Source organism: Rhinopithecus bieti, unplaced genomic scaffold, assembly GCF_001698545.2.
Source record: "Rhinopithecus bieti isolate Rb0 unplaced genomic scaffold, ASM169854v2 scaffold_13900, whole genome shotgun sequence".
Classification (NCBI taxonomy): domain Eukaryota; kingdom Metazoa; phylum Chordata; class Mammalia; order Primates; family Cercopithecidae; genus Rhinopithecus; species Rhinopithecus bieti.
Genome location: NW_016808376.1, coordinates 3,857,809 through 3,878,860, shown reverse-complemented (window position 1 = coordinate 3,878,860; position 21,052 = coordinate 3,857,809). Strand labels below are relative to the sequence as shown.

General features: G+C 43.1%; 1 protein-coding gene across 2 annotated transcripts in view; it reads right to left on the bottom strand.

Moving 5' to 3' along the window:
* SEC61A2 (SEC61 translocon subunit alpha 2) overlaps positions 1 to 21,052 on the bottom strand; it is a 43,834-nt gene that overhangs the window by 3,828 nt on the left and 18,954 nt on the right. For both annotated transcript variants that reach the window (XM_017886669.1, XM_017886668.1), the window contains exons 5-11: positions 15,547 to 15,678; positions 15,314 to 15,423; positions 8,524 to 8,677; positions 7,388 to 7,548; positions 6,387 to 6,584; positions 3,681 to 3,872; positions 2,214 to 2,290 (exon numbers count right to left, since the gene is read on the bottom strand). In XM_017886669.1, the coding sequence (XP_017742158.1) occupies positions 2,214 to 2,290; positions 3,681 to 3,872; positions 6,387 to 6,584; positions 7,388 to 7,548; positions 8,524 to 8,677; positions 15,314 to 15,423; positions 15,547 to 15,678 (1,024 nt within the window). The remainder of the gene's footprint in view (positions 1 to 2,213; positions 2,291 to 3,680; positions 3,873 to 6,386; positions 6,585 to 7,387; positions 7,549 to 8,523; positions 8,678 to 15,313; positions 15,424 to 15,546; positions 15,679 to 21,052) is intronic.

Genomic DNA, 21,052 nt, shown 5'->3' with positions numbered 1-21,052 from the left:
GACACGGCATGGGAACGGGAGCTCTGATCCAGGCAAAGACTCTGACCTTAATTTCCAGAAACCAGTCAACAGCCAAGAAAGACAATATATGATCTTACAGGAGATGAGATTCCTGGACAGATTTAAATATTAAGATGTTTAAGATTTTTAAATGAGTAACCTTTCGTTCCCTCTTGTGGAATGAAGAGTAAGTATCAACAAATTTATGTCATAAGATTCTGCAAATCCACTTAAGTAATTCAACCTTGGCTGCACAGTAGAATCACCTGGAAAACTTAAAAATGAAATTTAAAATACTGAAAAAAGATTAAAGGCGATGAGAGGTGAAACAAGAACAGCAGGATGATGACAACTGGAGCTGGAGATCCATCATACTATTCTGCAGTCTGTGTTCTAAATAAATAAAAGTTTAAGGAAAATACTGGTGCCTTTTCAACAAATGGTGCTGGGACAACTGGATGCCCCCATACAAAAGAAGGAATCTGGATCCCACCAGGCACGGTGGCTCACGCCTCTAATCCCAGCACTTTGGGAGGCCAAGGCAGGCAGATGATTAGGTCAGGAGTTCAAGACTGGCCTGGCCAACATGAGGAAACCCTGTCTCTACTAAAAATACAAAAAGTAGCCGAGCGTGGTGGCGCATGCCTATAATCCCTGCTACTCGGGAGCTGAGACGGGAGAATCGCTCGAACCCCGGAGGTCGAGGTTGCAGTGAGCCAAGATGGTGCCACTGCACTCCAGCCTGGGCAACAAAGTGAGACCCCATCTCAGGAAAAAAAAAAAAAAGCTGGCTGGCCCTGGTGGCACACACCTGTGGTCCCAAGCTACTCTGGAGGCTGAGGTGGGGAGGATCGCTTGAGCCCAAGAGGAGGAGGCTGCAGTGAGCTGTGATTGTGCCCCACTTCACATCCACTAGGATGACTGAAATTAAAAAGCCAGAGCTAGTGCTGGCAAGGACAGGCAGCAGTGGAACCTGATACACTGCTGGTGGGAATGTGGACTGGAGCAGCCACCCTGGAAGACAGCTGAGCAGCTCCTCAAAATGTTCAACACAGAGTCAGTTACCATGTGACCCAACAATTCCACTCCTTGAGAAATGAATACATCCACGCAAAATCTGTACAAGTATGTTCACAACAGCATTATTCATAAAAAGTGGAAACAACCACATTTCTATCAACTGATAAAGTGTGGAAAAGCCTACAATCGAATCTTATTCATGAAAAGAATTCAGCACGTGGACTGTGAAAACATGATGCCAAGTGAAAGCAGCCACTTACAAAATAACATACATTATATGATTCCATTTACATGAAATGTGCAGAAGAGGCACATCTGTAGAGACGAAGTTAAAAGTGACTGCCTGGGCTGGTGGTTGGGCGGGTGCGCTAGTAGGTACAGGGTTTCTTTCTGGGTGGTGACAATGTGTTTAAAATCAAACTTAGGAATGTACAAGTCTGAATATACTAAAAAACACTGAACAACATACTTTGAGTGAGTGAATTACATGGTATCTGAATTTTATCTCAATAAAGCTGTTACCGAAAAAATGAAACTCTGATGTCTGGAACTCGCCCCAGACCAAATAAGCCACAATTCCTGGGAAATCCTTTTTAAAAGTTCTCTGGTGATTTTATGTGCAGCCAGCCAATGCTGAGAACAGCACTGATCTGCAAGATTTTATCACTGGGATGAGCAGAGCAGTGACCACAATTTCTTTTTTTTTTTTTTTTTTTTTTTTTTTTGGGGGGGAGTCTCGCTCTGTCGCCCGGTCTGGAGTGCAGTGGCCAGATCTCAGCTCACTGCAAGCTCCGCCTCCCGGGTTTACGCCATTCTCCTGCCTCAGCCTCCGGAGTAGCTGGGACTACAGGCGCCCGCCACCTCGCCCGGCTAGTTTTTTGTATTTTTTAGTAGAGACGGGGTTTCACCGTGTTAGCCAGGATGGTCTCGATCTCCTGACCTCGTGATCCGCCCGTCTCGGCCTCCCAAAGTGCTGGGATTACAGGCTTGAGCCACCGCGCCCGGCCAGACAATTTCAATTAATAATTCAGTTGTCGGTTTTGACATGGAAAACGAGTTCTGTGTGAAATTTTGATTCATTTGTCTGAATGGAAGGGCTTTAAATATGAACTTGAACAAAGAAAAACATTTAGCCATCACTGAAAGACTGAAACACAAACAGGTCTATAAAGGTGTCGATCTAGCGGCCTTACCTATTAAGCTCGTGAACCATAGAGGTATCTCGGTGACCCCTCATTACCATCTGCTGTTCTTTCAGCTGTTTAGCTACCTGCCGAGAGAAAAGCTACTTTGAAAATCCAACTCCAACATTTCACTGCTTACATCTACCACGTTCTATGCGAAGTGCTTCCCACACACTAACAAGTAACATACAATAACCTGAAAGTTACATTGTCCTATTATTCACATTAAGCCTGAGGAAACCAAAGTTTCAGTGCCACTCCATTCCATGTTAACCATATGAAACCAGTGCTTCTCAACCCTTCTTCAATTACCAAACAAGATTTTGTTTTGCAGGAGGGTTGCAAACCACTGTAACAGCTAAGAATTTTTACCTTTTGGGAACCAACTTTTAGCCCGTTGGGGTGACACTGACTCATTAAAAATGTATAAATTAAAGTTATAAAGGAGTGTATCAACTACTATTTTGACAATTAAATATGAATTTTCCAAAACAAAGTTTTACTTTTTTTTTGAGACGGAGTCTTGCTGTCTCCTAGGCTGGAGTGCAGTGGCGTGATCTCGGCTCACTGCAAGCTCCGCCTCCCGGGTTTATGCCATTCTCCTGCCTCAGCCACCCAAGTAGCTGGGACTACAGGCACCCACCACCGTGCCGGGCTAATTTTTTGTATTTTTAGTAGAGACAGGGTTTCACCGTGTTAGCCAGGATGGTCTTGATCTCCTGAACTAGTGATCTGCCCATCTCAGCCTCCCAAAGTGCTGGGATTACAGGCATGAGCCACCGCACCCAGCCTATTTTACTTTTTAAAAACTTTTTATTTATCTATGTATTCATTTATTTTGGAGATGGAGTCTAGCTCTGTCACCAGGCTGGAGTTCAGTGGCACAATCTCGGCTCACTGCAACTTCCAACTCCCGGGTTCAAGCGATTCTCCTGCCTCAGCCTCCTGAGTGGCTAGGATTACAGGCATGTGCCGCCACACCCAGCTAATTTTTGTATTTTTAGTAGAGAAGGGGTTTCACCATGTTGGCCAGGATAGTCTCGATCTCCTAACCTTGTGATCTGCCCACCTTGGCCTCCCAAAGTGCTGGGATTACAAGCGTGAGCCACTGCACCCGGCCTTTTTTATTTTTTTGAGACAGGATCTCGCTCTGTCACCCAGGCTGGAGTGCAGTAGTGCAATCTTGGCTCACCACAACCTCCACCTCCTGGACTCAAGCGTTAATGCTCCGTCTCAACCTCCTAAGTAGCTGGGACCACAGGCACGCACCACCATGCCCGGCTAAATTTTTTTTTTTTTTTTTTTTTTTTTTGCATTTTTTAGTCATGACGGAGTCTTGCCATGTTGTCCAGGCTGGTCTCAAAACTCCTAAGCTCAAGCGATCCAGCTGCCTCAGCCTCACAAAGTGCTACGATTACAGACGTGAGCCACAATGCATCGCCAAGAGTTTTATTTTAAAATAAACCAAACACTTACATCTTTGGCTGAGGAGCCAGACACTTCAATCCATGTCTTAGAGAAGAATGCGCATGATCCCAACATGAAGATGATATAAACAACGACATGGACGGGATCCTCAAAGATGGCACCCATGGACTCGGGAGGAGAAAGATAGTAACACAGGCCTCCAACTGGGTAAGAACGTGCGGGTCCTCCCCCACTGACATCCTACAGAACAGGGGTACAAAGAACAAGTGGTCAACCTAATTAGGAATACATTTGTATGACACTTCAAACTTCTCAGAAATGACAGTGTTTTAAGTTCAAGGCATGTACAGCTAGCTAGTCATTCAATGTAGCTTCAGAATGTCCTTTTTTGTCTAATACCTTCAATCCTTCAAAGTTACACAATGAGCACCTATTACATGCAAGACACTGAAAATATTATGAGTCATTTTTAAAAATTGTAATATATTACAAAATCTTCCATTACTGAAAACAGGAATATGATTACATTTACAATCGACCTCTGATTATACTTAAAATCTGAAAATTTCTGATATGAGAGTATCCAGTCAGAATATTCAGATCGCTATGAGTGATCCTTCCATATGAAAATATTAATGCAATCAACTAAAATATTGACATAAGACTTTAACTTGCTGCCTAAACTTTATGTGGTTTGTATGTTATTATAACGAGTAATCTTTTAATAAGTATAATAACTGGATTTTTATCTACACACTTAAAAAGTCTTATAGAAATAGGAACAGTATTATTAGCTCATATTAAATAAAGTTTTGGGGTATACAGATAGGGGTGAGAAACCAATTTTAGTTGCAATGATTACAGTACCTGGTTCTTGAATTTATGACTGCCAAATGCTTTCTTTACTGTGCCCCTGGAATCACTGATCCCAGATCAAAAGCACTATCTCCCAATAATTCTCTCATTAAGAAGCAGCTTACTCAAGGTCATAACACAATTTGTACAGGACCAACTACTCAAAGCACTAACACTAGGAAATTCTCATCACAGTAGTAACTACTCCTGGACTATTCTGAGGAAGAGAGAAACAGCATTCTTCTTACTCCTGTCTCTAACTTTCCTGTCCTTGTTGTAACATTAGCCAGAATACAACAGGTCACATTTGTGTTAAATGAATGGAAAAGAAGTATTATGAATAAAGGAAATCCTATTCCCTTCAACTGATACGTAAGAGTTACTGTCTTACTCTCTTAAAAAAAAAAAAAAAAAAAAAGCTATTTCTTTAAATGGCATTCAGTCAAAGCAGAAAGGTACAATGAAAAGCAGAGGTATAATGAAAAGATAGTATATGAAGACAAATGCACAGAATAAACACCATATTGCAAGAATAACTGTACAAGAAAATACTATTCTTTGGTGGGGTGTAAATTCTAGAATTACATACTGTGGCAAAGAATAAAGGACATTAGTCTTTTAAAATTCTGTTGTTTTTGAGACACGGTCTCACTCTGTCACCCAGGCTGGCATGCAGTGGTATGATCATAGCTCACTGTAGCTTCGAACTCCTGGGCTCAAGCGATCCTCCCACCTCAGCCTCCTGAGAAGATAGGACTACAGGCACGTAACACTGTACCCAGCTAGTTTTTAAATTCTTTTGTAGAGATGGGGTCTCGCTATGTTGCCCAGACAGGTCTCCAACTCCTGGCCTTTAAGCTATCCTCTCTACTTGGTCTCCCGAAGTGCTGGGATTACAGATGAGAGCCAACACTCCTGGCTAAAATCTGTAATTTTAAGAGGGAAAATGCCCCTTTGTTAGGTGATAGAATTTAAACCACAGTAACTCACACTTCAATAACAAAGTGGCTAGACTGCTTTAGAAAAAATTATGACAAGGGGGATGTATATGAGAATGTACAGGATTATATTACTAGCAGCACCGCTGTCTCTACCATCTAGTTAACAGCATGCCTGTCTCTAGCCCAGCTCATCACAAGCTGGTTTACTGCCATTCAGACCTTGAAAAATGGAGGAGGCCTGGAGGCAGGGTGGGAGATAGGAAAGGATAGGATGAGTCCAGTATCTCATATGTTAGCAGCACAAATAGCATTTTTTATTTTTAGTTTTTGGAGACAGAGTCTCGTTCTGTCACCCAGGCTGGACTGCAGCAGCATGATCTCGACTCACTGCAACCTCCATCTCCCGGGTTCAAGCAATTCTCCTGTCTTGGCCTCCTGAATGGTTGGGACTACAGGCATCTGCCACCATGCCTGGCTAATTTTTGTATTTTTAGTAGGGATGGGGTTTCACCATGTTGGCCAGGCTGGTCTCGAACTCCTGACCTCAGGTGATCCACCCACCTCAGCCTCCCAAAGTGCTGGGATTACGGGAGTGAGCCACTGCACCCAGACAGCAAAGAGCATTTTTTAGAAAACATTATTATAGACAATACTGGAATAAGATGACAAAATAGGAAATTACTTTTATGAAATCAACCACAATTTTAGCTTAAAAGGTCATTCAAATGAGATGTGAAAGTGCTTCCTAGACAGCAAAATAATAAAAAGCACTTGGGCAACCTAACTTCTGCAACACTTACCAGTTCTTCCAGATAGGTACTAAACTCTGCTATACAGGTAAGTGAATCTGAAAATATTATAGCAAATGCTCCAATGTCGACCTCATTCCGTTAAAAATACAACCATGAAATACAAATTATAATCAACTTTAAATAATATAAATAAACATAATACTCACGGCCCACTGTCCTAGTAAATTTACTAAAAAGTTGCCACTAAATCGAACAGACAGCATCTGGGAAATAACATACAGGTTTGACACCAAGGCCGACTGGAGGATGATGGGGATGTTGGAGGTGTAGAAGAGTTTGATGGGGTAGCTGCTGTACTGTCCTCGGTAGCGGGCCGATTTAATGGGCAAGTCAACGCGAAATCCCTAAAAAAGGAAACCAAGAGTAAGTGGGGGAACTAGACACATTAAGAAAAGAACAGAGACCAGAGAGGGAAAACAGAACAGTGGGGAGGATGAAAAGACAATGCCGGCCGGGCGCGGGGGCTCACGCCTGTAATCCCAGCACTTTGGGAGGCCGAGGCAGGCGGATCCTGAGGTCAGGAGATCAAGACCATCCTGGGCAATGTGGTGAAATCCCATCTCTACCAAAATACAAAAAATTAGCCAGGCGTGGTGGCGGGCACCTGTAGTCCCAGCTCTTCAGAAAGCGGAGGCAGGGGAATCGCTTGAATTCGGGAGGCGGAGGTTGCAGTGAGCCGAGATAGCACCACTGCACTCCAGCCTGGCGACAGAGCAAGACTCCATCTCAAAAAACATACAGGCACGTGCCTGTAATCTCAGCTATTCAGGAAGCTGAGGCAGGAGAATCACTCGAACCCAGGAGCTGGAGGTTGGAGTGAGCTAAGCCACCGCACTCCAGCCTGGGCAACAAGAGCAAAACTGTCTCAGGAAAAAAAAAGCGAAGACAATGCTAACAAAGACATTCTGCCCTTTCAAGTGTCGAGAGTCTGCTTCCTGCTGATGGGCCAAAACAAAACCCAAAAAAGTACCGAGACTCCCGTATCTCCCACCCTAAAATCAGAGTCTGGAGACTCGAATTGCCGAATTGTATTTCCCCTGATCTTAAACTCTGACTTGTCAAACACTAGCATGTCAGATGGCAATTCTCTTCCAGAGCACAGTGAACATCTACATCCCACTTACTTTGGTGAAAAGATTATACTTACTTGGAAATATATAACAACAGCAAACACAAAAACTGTAGCAATGAGGTTCATGAGATTGGGTAAGTTCTGCCGATAAAAAGCCTCCCGTAAAGCTCGGACTTTGTCTGTCCTGGTGGCCAACAAATGGAACAGAGCTATGACTGCGCCCTCGAACTCAGTACCTGTAAAATCAAGACAGACACGACCTGTGGACTCATTGTCCAAAGCTGTCCCAAAGCTCAAACAAATAACTGTGAAAGTCCAGTATACAGCAGAAAATATGAGTCAAAAGAATTCTCCAATGTTTGCTTTATGATATAGCCATGTGAGCAGGTTCTACAAATATTTAGATCACTGAGGCAAATCTATCTTTTTATAGGATAAATCTGAAGTTTTCTCAAGAGACTATTCTTGATGAAAACATACAATGTAAAATTTACCAAAGCAAAATTTCATTCACAGAGATTTGCCTCTCCTTTACTTTAGGGAAGGAAGAGAGTATTTTTAGAAAAAATAAAAAAGCAGCAAAGCAGAGCAGAGATGTCAGAATTAAGAGATAGATGTCACTCTATCAAGCCTGCCTTGAAGTTTACTGCACCAAGAACATTAATAATCATTACAATTTTCTTAAGGCTGGGATCAGAGTTTAGGTATTAACCACTTAGGACAGTATCTGTTAGAAGTGGAGATGAGGAAGGGGAAAGAGAGAATGAAATATTTCAAAACTTCGGTACTATTACAAAGCCAATTAGAAGAGCAGCAAAGTAGGAGTGCTCCAGGTGGATTCAATGAACAAGTCTTTTCATTTGAAAAATCTAAAATCCACTACCTTGTTATCCCCCTACAGATGCTGAAATCAGTCAAATAAATGACTTCTGCAGCAATGCCTTAAGCAAGGTTAACAAACGAAATTTTAAAAATCTGTTTGCAACCACTGAAATTTTAAATGAGCAGAGGCTAAAATTTGGATACTATTCTCTCTGAGGTAGTGTTGCTTACTCCACAAATCTCTGCTTATTAAGTTTTGAAGAATTCGCATTCCTTATCCCCTAGGAGAGCAAACCAGAATGGCTCTAGGCATGTACTGCGACACGATGGGTTTTTTTCCAGCACACATCCAGCAAAACGCGTGCAGTTGCAGTCACTGTGCGATGTACCTCTGCCAGTGTTAATGGTAGTGGGACTAAAGGCCTTCCAGACAATGGTCTCACAGATGTTGGTGGCAATAAAGAGGGAAATCCCAGACCCCAAGCCGTAACCCTTCTGTAGCAGCTCATCTAACAGCAGCACAATCAAACCAGCAACAAACAACTGTGGGGAAAGAAATGCAAGTAAGCAGAAGCAAGAACAAACTCAAGAAAGGGGGAGAGGAACACCATTGGCTATTTCCAAGCTAGGGGCGTTTTGAATATTAAGGCCTGACCGTTGCAATTTCACTACGATGACCAACTGCCTCTTTGGCCTGCTTTCATTTACTCAGGCCAATCCAGAACAGTAAGAGGACTGGAAATACTGTTGCGTTATAAAGCAGACATTTCAACTTTAAAGTCTATTTACACTTATCTGAATAGTTTCTTTTGCCATCTTTAAATAAAGCCTGTTTGAAAAACACACTGAAACAAAAAAATGATCACAGTATTCTAGAATTTATGACAGCAAGAAACTGAAAACATCCCAAATACCTCCAAGGAAGTAAAAAGTCAGATGAATTCTGGTACAATAGCAAGATGGAAATGTACACTGCCATCAAAGGGTAAGTCTAAGGGCTGTGCTGATCCTTTGAAAAAAGCATTATATATGTATTATATATATGTATATTCTATACAATGTGTACAGAATAAAAAACTACAACACAAATATGTACTCAAATATGTACTCCAGCAACAATGTAAAAATGCATTCTAGACACATAGTGACAAAGATTGAATGTAAATTTGAAGACAGTTAAGGTTAAGCTCATAATGTTTTTAAAAATGAAAGCATACTAACTTTAATTTATGGGATATTGAAAATTCTGAACTTGCTTCTTGGAGAAGCCATTCCTGTAAAAGCATGCATTAATGAAAAACAATCCCTAGCCTTTCAAGCGACCTCCTCAGTCATCTGACCCCTTCCCTGCACTGGAATAACCTAATCAAGACAGGAAGAAAACATGCTTCCATGCCCCCAACCTCACACATGTCCCCACTTTAAAGACACCCTCCGGCAGAAGTGAGGAAGTCACTTCCATTCCTCCCAGTTCTCAAGCCGCCCACCCTCATTGTACCCACTTTATCCAATATCACCTGCTGGAAGAGTGACCAAACTAACCACATGAGACCCTTTTAGACATGCTTACCTTACACAGTGTTGTTTTTTCCTTAACTGCCATTTCAATAGTTGGACAGAGCCTAACTTGTCTATTTACAGTCTTTTAGTCTGAGTTTCAATGGACAGAAGAAAGGGTACGATTCTCCAAACTTCTAAGAGAGATCATGCTAATCCTTTACTGCTTGAAAACCAAGTTTGACATTTTGACAAAATAATGTAGAGGTTAGGACTTACTACCGATTCTATTTAACCACAATCATGTCATGAGTGAACAGATACTCCCCCTCATAAATCGAGAAACCCATCCTATGCAGGAAATAACAGCTGTCCATGAACATCAGCCACCAGACAGCGTCGTGATGGGCCTGTCTGAGAAATGAGCTCTCCAGAGTCCCACAGCAGCTCTGAAACCACTCGTTCTCCAGACCCCTGATCCAGGAACAGGGACCATCGACTACCAAAGAGTCACTTCATATCTGGCCTGTTAAACAGCAGCTCTGAAACAACTCGTTCTCCAGGACCCTGTTCAGAACAGGGACCATTGGACAACACAGTCATTCATATCTGTCCTGTGAAAATTAAACTCGGGTTTTTCCAAAGGGAAGAAGAAATTATAAAGAAATGAGACAGTTCCTATAATTAAGGGAATAAAAGACAGTACATATCATGAATGCCTGTGAAAAGGGATAGGAACCCAGGAAGTGGCAGCAGTGTCTACAGTGATGGGACCTGAACCCTAACCGCATGTGCACGGGGAATGGACGACATGTATGATGAGCTGGTATAAACATGGCACTTAACATTTTAACCCTGCATGGCACCTACACACAACTTAGTTTTGTCAAACTACCTTTTAAGTATGTCAAAACACACTTACCTTTATTACATGCCATGCACACTGATATTCTCTAATAGTTTTTTAAAATTTTTATTTAATCAAGACCTGCTATTTAGATTTCTAAACTCACTAGCTGAAAAACACTAACCATGTGAATGAAAACATGAACAAATAAGGTGAGAAATACCTTCCACAACGGCATGCAAACAGTTTTCAAAACCTACGTTTCTGGGTGAAACACACTGATCCAATCATAGCTCTTCAGTGTATCCACATATTTTCAATCTTAGCAATGCCTTGAAAAGCCACAAATTGGTCACTGCCCACCTATAATCAAACGTGACACATCTCTTTCCACATGAACACAGAATTCACCGTAACACACATATTTGCATATCAGAATTCATGTAAATGAGTAGTGTACATCCACTTCACTTGTTTCATTCTTGGACTGTAACAATTTCTGATTTCTGACTACCGAAAATAAACATCAAAATAGCTTCACTATTTCATACCAATTTAAATCCATAACTGACTCCGTAAGAAGTCAATCCTATAGCTAGCTAGCTGAGAATCACTCAGTGGAGATTCCTCAGGAATCGGAATATATCCTTAGGTAAGATACCAGAGACATTTTCTTGATGTATAATGTTCTACGAGCTACATGCCAGTTCTAAGTGTCTTTTAAAAATCAAGACTATTCTAAACTCTGGATTGCATAAATAAAGTGCTATAAAGAAATAAAACTGAAGGCAACAATTGGCCTGTCCATACCCTCAACGATGTCTAAAGCATATGAAGAGAAACCCCAAGCACTGAAAGGTCCTAAAATCAGACTCCAGAGTGTCTTCTCTCCCCACCCAATGCGCCTCTTTCCCTAATTCCCAAGGGCTGTAAATTTGCCAATCAGGTGATTTGTAAATGGAGAAATAAAGACAAAGTTAATCTTTTTTATTTTTTAGAGACAGATCTCACTCTGTTGCCCAGACTGGAGAGCAGTGGTGTGACCTCGGCACACTGCAACCTCCAACTCCCAGGTTCAAGCAATTCTCCTGCCTCAGCCTCCCTAGTAGATGGATTACAGGCATGCACTGCCATGCCTGGCCAATTTTGGTGGCGTTATTTTATTTTATTTTTTGAGACGGAGTCTGGCTCTGTTGCCAGGCTGGAGTGCAGTGGCACAATCTCAGCTCACTGCCACCTCTGCCTCCTAGGTTCTGCCTCAGCCTCCTGAGTAGCTGAGATTACAGGCATGTACCACCACGCCTAGCTGATTTTTGTATTTTTAGTAGAGACAAGGTTTCACCATGTTGGACACGATGGTCTCGACCTCCTGACCTCGTGATCCACCTGCCTCGGCCTCCCAAAGTGCTGGGATTACAGGTGTGAGCCACTGCACCCAGCCAATTTTTGTGTTTTAAGTAGAGACAGGGTTTCACCATGTTGGCCAGACTGGTCTCAAACACCTGACCTCAAGTGATCCACCCTCCTTGGCCTCCCAAAGTGCTGGGATTACAGGTGTGAGCCACCACACCTGACAGTTATTCTTTAAGAAAATGTATCTTCCACCAAATGAGAACACACTGGGAATCAGAAAGCTTCCAAAGAACTTGATCATTCATTAAAAATTCCTGTCCTAGACCAGGCGTGGTAGCTCACGCCTGTAATCCCAGCATTTCGGAAGGCCGAGGCAGGTGGATCACCTGAGGTCAGGAGCTCAAGACCAGCCTGGCCAACATGGCAAAACCCCGTCTCTACTAAAAATACAAAACTAGCTCAATATGGTGGCAGGCCCCTGTAATCCCAGCTACTTGGGAGGCTGAGGCAGAACTGCTTGAACCTGGGAGGCAGAGGGTGCAGTGAGCCGCGACTGCACCATTGCACTCCAGTGTGGAAGACACAGCAGGACTCCGTCTCCAAAAAAAAAAAAAATTCCTGCCCTAGTCAAATGACAAAACAGTTCCATCTCATTAGAAAAGTCAGTTTATTGTTAATGCTAAATAAATTCTTGAACAGTATAACTTTCGTGGATATAAATTACACTCATTAAATAATCTTATATTTTGCTTCCTACATAACGTTTCTAATTTAAAAAACAGAATGCTCTGCAATCCCAGCACTTTGGAAGGGTGAGGCGGGTGGATCACCTGAGGTCGGGAGTTCAAGACCAGCCTGACCAACATGGAGAAACCCTGTCTCTACTTAAAAAATACAAAATTAGCCGGGCCTGGTGGTGCATGCCTGTAATCCCAGCTACTCAGGAGGCTGAGGCAGGAGAATCGCTCGAACCCAGGAGGTGGAGGTTGCAGTGAGCCAAGATCGCGCCACTGCACTCCAGCCTGGGCAACAAGAGTGAAACTCCATCTCAAAAACAGAAACAAAAAAACAGGATGCTCAACCACCCCAGTCTGAGACAGTCAGACTTCTCTCAATGTATATACTAATAAACTGGTACTTGAGATTATTTTGCTTGATCTTGATCTTTTGAACTGATAGAAAAAAAATTCCTGGCTGGGCACGGTGGCTCACACATGTAAGCCCAGCACTTTGGGAGGCCAAGGCAGGCGGATCACAAGGTCAAGAGACCGAGACCATCCTAGCCAACACGGTAAAATCTCATCTCTACTAAAAATAGAAAAATTAGCCAGGCGTGGTGGCACCTGTAGTCCCAGCTACACAGGACACTGAGGGAGGAGAATCGCTTGAACCCAGGAAGGGGAGGTTGCAGTGGGCCGAGATCAGGCCACTCACTGTACTTCAGCCTGGCGACACAGCGAGACTCTGTCTCAAAAAAAAAGAAAAAATTTCCTAAACTAATCTGAATTCCATAAAGTGAAAAAGAGGAGGCATTTCCAAGAAAATCAGGACTCCAGATACCCACTTTTTTCTTTTTTTTGGAGACAGAGTCTCACTCAGTTGTCCAGGCTGGAGTGCCGTGGCGCGATCTCGGCTCACTGCAAGCTCCGCCTCCCGGGTTCACGCCATTCTCCTGCCTCAGCCTCCCGAGTAGCTGGGACGACAGGCACCCGCCACTACACCAGCTAATTTTTTTGTATTTTTAGTAGAGACGGGTTTTCACCATGTTAGCCAGGATGGTCTCGATCTCCTGACCTCGTGATCTGCCCCTATCGGCCTCCCAAAGTGCTGGGATTACAGACATGAGCCACCGTGCCTGGCCTCAGATACCCACTGTTTATTAACTTAAACAAACTTCTTTTCAAAACACAAGAAAGATAACTTACGTACAATCTGTTCTTGGGTAATTTATCTAAATGGTTTTTAAGGATTGTACAACAGAAAAATATCTTCTAAACTTAACATACTTTAAGATACTTAGGGCTGGGCGTGGTGGCTCACGTCTGTAATCCCAGCACATTGGGAGGCTGAGGTGGGCAAATCACGAGGTCAGGAGTTCAAGACCAGCCTGGCCAAATGGTGAAACCCCATCTCTACCAAAAATACAAAAAATTAGCTGGGCGTGGTCGTTGGCACCTGTAATCCCAGCTACTCAGGAGGCTGAGGCAGGAGAATTGCTTGAACACGGGAGAGGAGACGGAGGTTGCAGTGAGCTGAGATCGTGCCACTACACTCTAGCCCGGGCAACAGAGTGATACTAAATCTAAAAAAAAAAAAAAAAAAAAAAAAGATACTTAGGACACTGATAATTATGTTGACCTTTAAAAATTCCATTTGCAAGTGGCTCACGCCTGTAATCCCAGCACTTTGGGAGGCCGAGGCGGGCGGATCACGAGGTCAGGAGATCAAGACCATCCTGCTTAACACGGTGAAACCCTGTCTCTACTAAAAATACACACACACACACACACAAACACACAAAATTAGCCGGGCGTGGTGGCGGGCACCTGTAGTCCCAACTACTGGGGAGGGCGAGGCAGGAGAATGGTGTGAACCCGGGAGGCGGAGCTTGCAGTGAGCTGAGATCATGCCACTGCACTCCAGCCTGGGCGACAGAGCAAGACTCCATCTCACCAAAAAAAAAAAGAAAGAAAAAAAAAAATTCCATTCCCAAGCATCCATTTAAAAAATCCATAGAACATATTTATGTGTGTATAAATAGTGTTTCACTGACTCTAAGATATTACCATTTAAAACATTATTTTGTGTACTACTAAGAAAAGAATACTGCCAATTAACTTGTGACACAATACCTTATTACAACGAATTTTAATTTCTACTTACAAAAAGGTATTTTAGACCTCGAGGTAGATATTTGTCATCTAGTTTGCCCTTCTATATTTAAACAATAACCTTCATTTCAATAACAAATCACAGCAGATTTTCTGAACACCTTTAGACAGCAACTGAACTCAAACAGCCGTTCTGTAAGAACGCACTCAGCCAACTAACATCAGGACGACGTGAACAAGCTGACATACGCGCGGGCAGTGACAACACCACTCACTGTCTCCTGGCGGACTGCAAGTCTCCTGGCGGACTGCACTATTTACTGTACAGAAACATCCTGATTCCAGAGACATCACAATGTGACAAATGTGCATCTCAAGAATCAATACAGTTGATCCATAATTCTTGGTATTGTGCAGTTATGAAGCTCTTAGAATAAATTTGAATTTTTCACATCAACACAATTTGAACACATCATGGTCATAGAAGATTTTTTTTAAAATGTACACATATCACTTCAGTGATCAAGATACTATAATCAAATAATTCAAAGGTAAAAAAATGAACAAGTCAATCACCTAAAGAACTGTTAGAAAAGAAAAAAGGAATCAAACTGTTTTGTTATCTGCATAGGAAAATACAGGATTTCTTACCTGAATAATGATAAGGAGACAGATCCCGGCACCCATTTCCGCAGGGTCCCCGTACATCCCCGTCATGACATACACAATGGCTTGCCCGATGGTAATGATCATACCAAACACTGACGAGAAGTGGGGGAAAGGAGAGCACGCTTACCACCAACAACAAGGAAAGCCCGAGAAAACATCTTTACCGCAAGCAGTCTCAAACTTGGAAAACGCTCTTGAACTGCGTTAATGCTCACGTTTCTGGGCTCCATTGAATAAAGCTCTATCTTTCGGTGTATCTCCCACTTCAATGATTTTGGCTCCAGCTAACAACTGCATAATCAAACCAGATGTTACAATTGGGGAGATACCCAATTCCATTAAAGTTCCTGGAGAGGAAGGGGAGAGAAGTGTGCAATGTTTATTGTACACGATACAAACGGATTTACGGGTGTCCCACTCCCTAATTATCTCAACTGAAACACACATGTAAATTTTAACAAGCAAATTTTCATTTCTTAAACATTAATTGCTAAGAAAAGTTCTCATTTATTAACACAATCCTGCAACAATGCCCTGAATAAAAAGTACTATAGGCTTGGCGCAGTGGCTCATGCCTGCAGTCCCCGCACTTTGGGAGACCGAGGTGTGTGGATCACTTGAGATCAGGAGTTCCAGAGCAACTGGCCAACAAGGTGAAACCCTATCTCTACTAAAAATACAGAAATTAGCCAGGTGTGGTGGCGGGCACCTGTAACCTCAGCTACTCAGGAGTCTGAGGCAGGAGAACTGCTTGAACCTGGAAGGTAGAAGTTGCAGTAAGCCGAGATTGCACCACTGCACTCCACCCTGGGCAACAGAGTGAGACTCCCATCTCAAAAACAAACCAAAAAAAAAAGAATTTATAGTGAGAAATAAGAAAATCAAATATGCCAATTGTGTAAGGAAGGTATGGAATTAAGTAATCCTACACTGCCGAGACTTTTCCTGGGCCACTCTGTCACATCACTCCCTTCAATCCTGTTTTCATAAATGCTGAAAAGGTAGCCTTCATGTCAGAAAATATTCCACCTTAAGGGGGATTTTTTATGTCATCTCAGATACTTCCTCAATAGTAAAAAAATAAAAACAGGTTTTAGTGTTTAAGACATTAGATGGATTTATTGGCCAGGCGTCGTGGCTCACACCTGTAATCCCAGCACTTTGGGAGGCCGAGGCCAGCGGATCACCTGAGGTCAGGAGATCAAGACCATCCTGGCCAACATGATGAAACCCCATCTCTACTAAAAATACAAAAATTAGCCAGGTGTGGTGGCGTGCGCCTGTAGTCCCAGCTACTCAGGAGGCTGAGACAGGAGATTCCCTTGAACCGAGGAGTCGGAGGTTGCAGTGAGCCGAGATCACACCACTGCACTCCAACCTGGCGACAAAGTGAGACTTCATCTCAAAAAACAGGCCGGGCACAGTGGCTCATGCCTGTAATCACAGCACTTTGGGAGGCCGAGGCAGGCAGATCACAAGGTCAGGAGTTTGAGACCAGCCTGGCCAATATAGTAAAACCCCTTCTCTACTAAAAATACGAAAGTTAGCCAGGCATGGTGGCACACGCCTGTAGTCCCAACTACTCGGGAAGCTGAGGCAGAAGACTCGCTTGAACCTGGGAGGCACAGATTGCAGTGAGCTGAGATCACACCACTGCACTCCAGCCTGGGCGATAGAGGGAGACTCTGTCTCAAAAAAAGAAAAAAAAAGAAAAGAAAACAGACATTAGATAGACTTCTTAAATCACCAAAATTTATTATTGCAAAATAGCTCCAGAATTAATTTAATCAAGCTTTAATAAATATCTGATATAGGAAATATGGCATTTCAAATCAGTAGAGAAAAAAAGAATGGACCTTGGCAAAAAAATTGGCCATTTTTAGGAAATTAAACCTAGATTCCTTGCCTCATGCCTTACATCATGCCATTTTTAGGAAATTAAACCTAGATTCCCATGCCTCATGCCTTACATCAAAGTAAACGCTACATGTATAGAAATTCTTTGTCTTTCTTTTTTAGACAGAGTCTCGCTGTCACCCAGGCTGGAGTGCAATGGCACGATCTTGGCTCACTGCAACCTCCACCTCCCGGATTCAAGCAATTCTCCTGCATCAGCCTCCCGAGTACCTGAGATTACAGTCGTGAGCCACCATGCCCAGCTCATTTCTGTATTTTCAGTAGAGATAGGGTTTCACTACATCGGCCAGACTGGTCTCGAATTCCTGACCTCAAGTGATCTGCCCCTCTTGGCCTCCCAAAGTGTAGGGATTACAGGCATGAGCCACTGCACCCAGCCTCCATGTATAGAAAATTTAAACATAAAGGATAAATGACAAAAATACTAGAAGGAAATATGGGTGAGTAGCTTATCATCTTGGGGAAGAAAGTCTTTTTAAGCATGGCAAAAAATCTAGAAGCCACAAAGGAAAATACGGCAGATATGATTAGCTACAACTATGAAACTTCCACGTGGCAAAAGGCAGCATAATGATTAGAATAAAACTATTTAGGCGGGCATGGTGGCTCACACCTGTCATCCCAACACTTTAGGAAGCCGAGGCAGGCCGATCACTTGAGGCCAGGACTTTGAGAGCAGCCTAGGCAACAAAGTGAGACCCTTTCTCTACAAAAAACTAAAATACTAGCCAGAAATGGTGGGGCCCTGTTGTGGTCCCACCTACATGGGAGGCTAAGGCAGGAGCATCGCTTGGCCCAGGAGGTCAAGGCTGCAGTGAGCTATGTTTTGCACCACTGCACTCCAGCCTGGGCAACAGAGCAAGAGCCTGTCCCAAAAAAAGAAGAAAAAAAAATTAAACACAAATGACAAAAAGTTCTATTCTGTAATATGCAAAGAGCTCTTACAAATCAATTAAAAAGTGAACAAACTGGCCAGGCACAGTGGCTCATGCCTGTAATCCCCGCAGTTTGGGAGGCCGAAGCAGGTAGATCATAAGCTCAGGAGATCAAGACCATCCTGGCCAACACAGTGAAACCCTGTCTCTACTAAAAAATACAAAAAATTAGCAGGCATGGTGGCGGGCGCCTGCCTGTAATCCCAGCTACTCAGGAGGCTGAGGCAGGAAAATTTTAAAAAAATAATAATTAATTAAAAAAAAAAAGTGAACAAACCAATTTAAAAAGGAAACAGCAGATACATGATGTGTCTGCTCCAGATGAAGCTTTCTCAGGGAAATGCAGCACAGGAGTAGGCCCCCAGCACCCCAACCTGTACTGTGCAACCCTGGAACTCTAACCGAAGCTCATCCTGCCTGGCGCCAAACCTGTCATCTGGAATTTTAAACTAAGAAAGAAAGAATCTGGGGCTGAGCACAGTGGCTCAAACCTGTAATCCCAGTGAGGCTGAGGCAGGTGGATCACCTGAGGTCAGGAATTCGAGACCACCCTGGCCAACATGGTGAAACCCCATCTCTACTAAAAATACAAAAACTTAGCCAGATAGGGTGGCCTGTGCCTGTAATTCTAGCTACTCAGGAGGCTGAAGCAGGAAAATCACTTGAACCTGGGAAGTAGAGGTTGCAGTGAGTCAAGATCACACCATTGCACTCCAGCCTGGACAACAAAAGTGAAACTCCGCCTCAAACAAAAAACAAAACAAAACAAAACAGTATCTGGGAGTGTGGAGCTGAATCACACAGAAAATGTTCACCAGTCCCTGGCTGCTGAGGCCTAAGGGCTGGCCAGGCTCTCCTTCCTCCTGGGGCTTAGCTGTTCACCTCCACTTTAGATTCCAAAAAGTAACCAGTATTCTTCCAGCAAATGTCATGTTTCTGTTTAAGCTAGTCAGTGATTTCCTATTCCTTAATTTTTCGCCTTTATTTAAAAAATTTTCGTTTTCTTTTCATGTTAGATGGATCATGTCCCAAGATCCTAACAAGGCTGGAGAGAGGCGCATCTCACCCATGAGCGTGAAGGTCCAATCGTCACACCTACAGACTATGAAAGCATCTAGTTTCCTATTACTTATAACAAAAAGGAATGTAACACACTAATAAAAGTCCACTTACAGAAGAAATACAAATGTTCCATAAAAACAGAAAACAATGTTCAAACTCACCAATCTATAAAGAAATCAAAATGAACTGTTGCCAGCTTTTACCTGTCTGACTGACAAAGACTACAATACTAATAATATCCACGGTTGAGAGAAATGGTCATTCTCATATACTGTCACTGAGAGTGGAAAATCAAACAACTGTTTTGGATGATAATTTAGCCTTCTCTATCAAAAACTGTAGTGTGCCCATCCTGTGTCCTAACAGTTGAACTTCCAGAAATTCATTCTATCAAAAAGTTACAGAAGGGTATGATACCCTTCATTGTAGCATTGCTTACAATGATATAAAATCAGGGGGAAAAAACGTAATATATGACAAGAAAGGACCCTAGTGGCCTGCAGAAGTTCCCCATCTTCCTTAAAATGTGCTCCATCCAACAATCCCCAAGCCCTTCATGATCTGACTTAGACACATCTGCAACCTCAGGTCCCACCATTCCTCCCTCTTCTTTCATTTCTTCCATCCCACATTCACCTTCTCAATATTCCTTTTTTATTTTTATTTTTTTTTTTGAGACAGGGTCTGGCTGTGTCACCCAGGCTAGAGTGCAGTGGCGTGATCTTGGCTCACTGCAACCTCTGCCTCCCAGGCTCAAGTCATCCTCCCATCTCAGCCTCCCAAGTAGCTGGGACCACAGGTACACGAGACCACGCCTGGCTAATTTTTGTGTTTTTAGTAGAGATAGGGTTTCAATTTGTTGCCCAGGCTGGTCTCAGACTCCTGACCTCGAGTGATCTGCCCACTTTAGCCTCCCAAAGTGTTGGGATTACAGGTGTGAGCCCCCGCGCCCGGCCCCTCCTCAATGATCTTTGAACACACCAAGCACAGGCTCCCCTCAGGGCCTCTGCACTGGCTCTTCCCTAGAATGTGCCTCCCTCAGGTCTTCATGTGGCCTCCTCTCTCACTTCCTGCAGGTGTCTTTAAAGATCACCTTCCTAGAGCACCTTCCCCACCCCACGTACCTCCCCAAACAGCAAATATCAACTCCATGACAATTGGGACACTGTCTTGTTCACTGCTCTAATCTCGGCACCTTACACAAAGGCTGACACCTGACACACAGTACGAATTCAATAAACGTGTTGAATGAATGATCAAATAAATCACGGCATATCCTTATAATGGAATAATAACATGGCCATTAATAGCTCACGTAAGATATTAAGGAACCAAAGTAGCAGAAGAGTATATACAGGACATCTTAGAGTTATAAGAAGTATATAGATATATGTAGGTGAATGTACGTGCAAAGAAAAGGCCTCAATGCATAGTCACCAATCTAACAAATTCGCCAGAGCTCCCCTCAGAAGTGACACTTTTCTTTTCAGCTTCATATAAATCTATATACAAACTGCTAGTGCAGTTTTTAAATAATAAATCAATATTACCTTTATAACCTAAAAACATAAAAAAAAAATCTGCCAGCTACAGTGTTTCCAGGCTGGGTGCAGTGGCTCACACCTATAATCCCGGCACTTTGAAAGCCCGGGGAGGGAGGATGGCATGAACCCAGGAGTACAAGACCAGCCTGGGCAACACAGCAAAACCGCATCTCTACAAAACTACAAAAATTAGCCAGGCATTGTGGCACGCGCCTATTGTCCCAGCTACTCAGGAGGCTGAAGTGGGAGGATCACCCGAAAAA